The 1,543-nt window shown below is 56.3% G+C and overlaps 1 protein-coding gene across 1 annotated transcript; it reads left to right on the top strand.

Moving 5' to 3' along the window:
• On the top strand, nucleotides 1-791 carry LOC136494956 (auxin-responsive protein SAUR36-like). The gene has a single exon (XM_066491127.1). It carries the CDS (start codon nucleotides 1-3, stop codon nucleotides 562-564), a length of 564 nt encoding a protein of 187 aa, XP_066347224.1. The 3' UTR covers nucleotides 565-791.
• The last annotated feature ends 752 nt before the right edge of the window (nucleotides 792-1,543 follow it).

Genomic DNA, 1,543 nt, shown 5'->3' with positions numbered 1-1,543 from the left:
ATGGCCACCCCGTCCCGCCCAATTCCACAGCCTCGACTGCAACTGAAAGAAGAGCAAAAGCCTGAGCCTCCACGCAGCAAAGAAGCAAGGCACCGCCCGCTCGAGCTCTCCAGGCCTCCAAGCATGTGCAAGGTGGTGATCACGATCCCGTCGCTCGTCAGGCTGCGCCGCACGCTGCGGCGGTGGCGGTCCCGCGCCGCGGAGGCGGCCTCATCCTCATCCTCCTCCTCGTCGGCCGCGGTGCCGGCAGGTCACGTTGCCGTGTCCGTGCAAGGCACGGCGCCGTCGTCGGGGCCGAGGCGGTTCGTGGTGCGGGTGGCGCACCTCAGCCACCCGGCGTTCCTGGAGCTGCTGCGGCAGGCGGAGGAGGAGTACGGCTTCCCGGCCACCCCGGGCCCCATCGCGCTCCCCTGTGACGAGGACCACTTCCTCGACGTCCTCCACCGTGTGTCCTCCTCGGCCTCCTCCTCCACCTGCTGCTGTGGCCCGGTGGTCGCCCGGCGCGGGCGAGGCGATGCGCGGCCGCTCCTCCAGGGCATGGCCGTCGAGAAGCTCGTCTGGTGAGTGGTGACCGTGACGCATGCAAGTGAGCAGGTGGGAAGCGGGGGGGAAAAAGGCGAAAGCGACTCGCCCGGCTGGTGCGGCCGGGAAGACCGTACGCGCGCGCAGGCAGTTCGTGCTGCCGGGGCATCGGAGTAAAGGGCGTCCCTCCTCCCGTGCACTACGTGAAGGCGGCGCCCCCAACGACGACGGCCTCGAGGGCAACTGGGCCGGGGAAAGCCACGGGCATCGTTAGCTAGGAGCCTAGGAGCTAGTAATAGATTGTACGTACTTGGAAAAATTGGTCCAAGATCAAGAGAGGGTATGTGAGGATTCTTTGTTTTTATTGGTGTTTTTTCTCTGTAATAACTCGATGCTCCATCGTGCAAAAAGGAATAAACAAAGAAATTGTTCCTTGTATTGTATACAATTATTTTTGTCCTCACTGTGGCATGCATGTGTTCGTGATACTGATGCGTCAAACCTGCCCTCGACGACCACTAGACTACCACCGCGAATTGTATACGCTGGCAACTGGTACTTCTCGTGGTTTACATGGCGATTACCTACTGTAAAAAAAACTGAGACTTGTATATAGTCCACCAGTAGTGTTTATATATGCTTATGTTAACAAATTCTGGACTGACAGTGGCTAACGTAATAGGTACTCCGTATTAGTAGCAAATAATACTTCTGACATATACAGAAAGCAGATAGTTGAGGCCATCATGTAGACAGATATTCAAGTTTTCTGAACGAAGCTCGGACCGGCAAGTTCCACCTGCTTCAGGTCTTGGGGTATCCGATTTGAGGAAACTTTGGTCCAAAATGTGTCGCAAATTCACAATGTGAGTTCAGAACAGCTATAGCACATCCACTACCAGACCAGAGAAAACTCCTGTCGGTTCCGCATATTCCTGTGGGTTCATAGAAAACCGTCAGGAACTTCGTAGAACTCTAGTCGGCTGCTAAATCCCGTCAGGAAACGTTCTCGTATTCCTGT

This window comes from Miscanthus floridulus, chromosome 11, assembly GCF_019320115.1.
Source record: "Miscanthus floridulus cultivar M001 chromosome 11, ASM1932011v1, whole genome shotgun sequence".
Classification (NCBI taxonomy): Eukaryota; Viridiplantae; Streptophyta; class Magnoliopsida; order Poales; family Poaceae; genus Miscanthus; species Miscanthus floridulus.
Note: the sequence above shows the minus strand (reverse complement) of the source record. Positions and strands in the feature narration are given on the sequence as shown.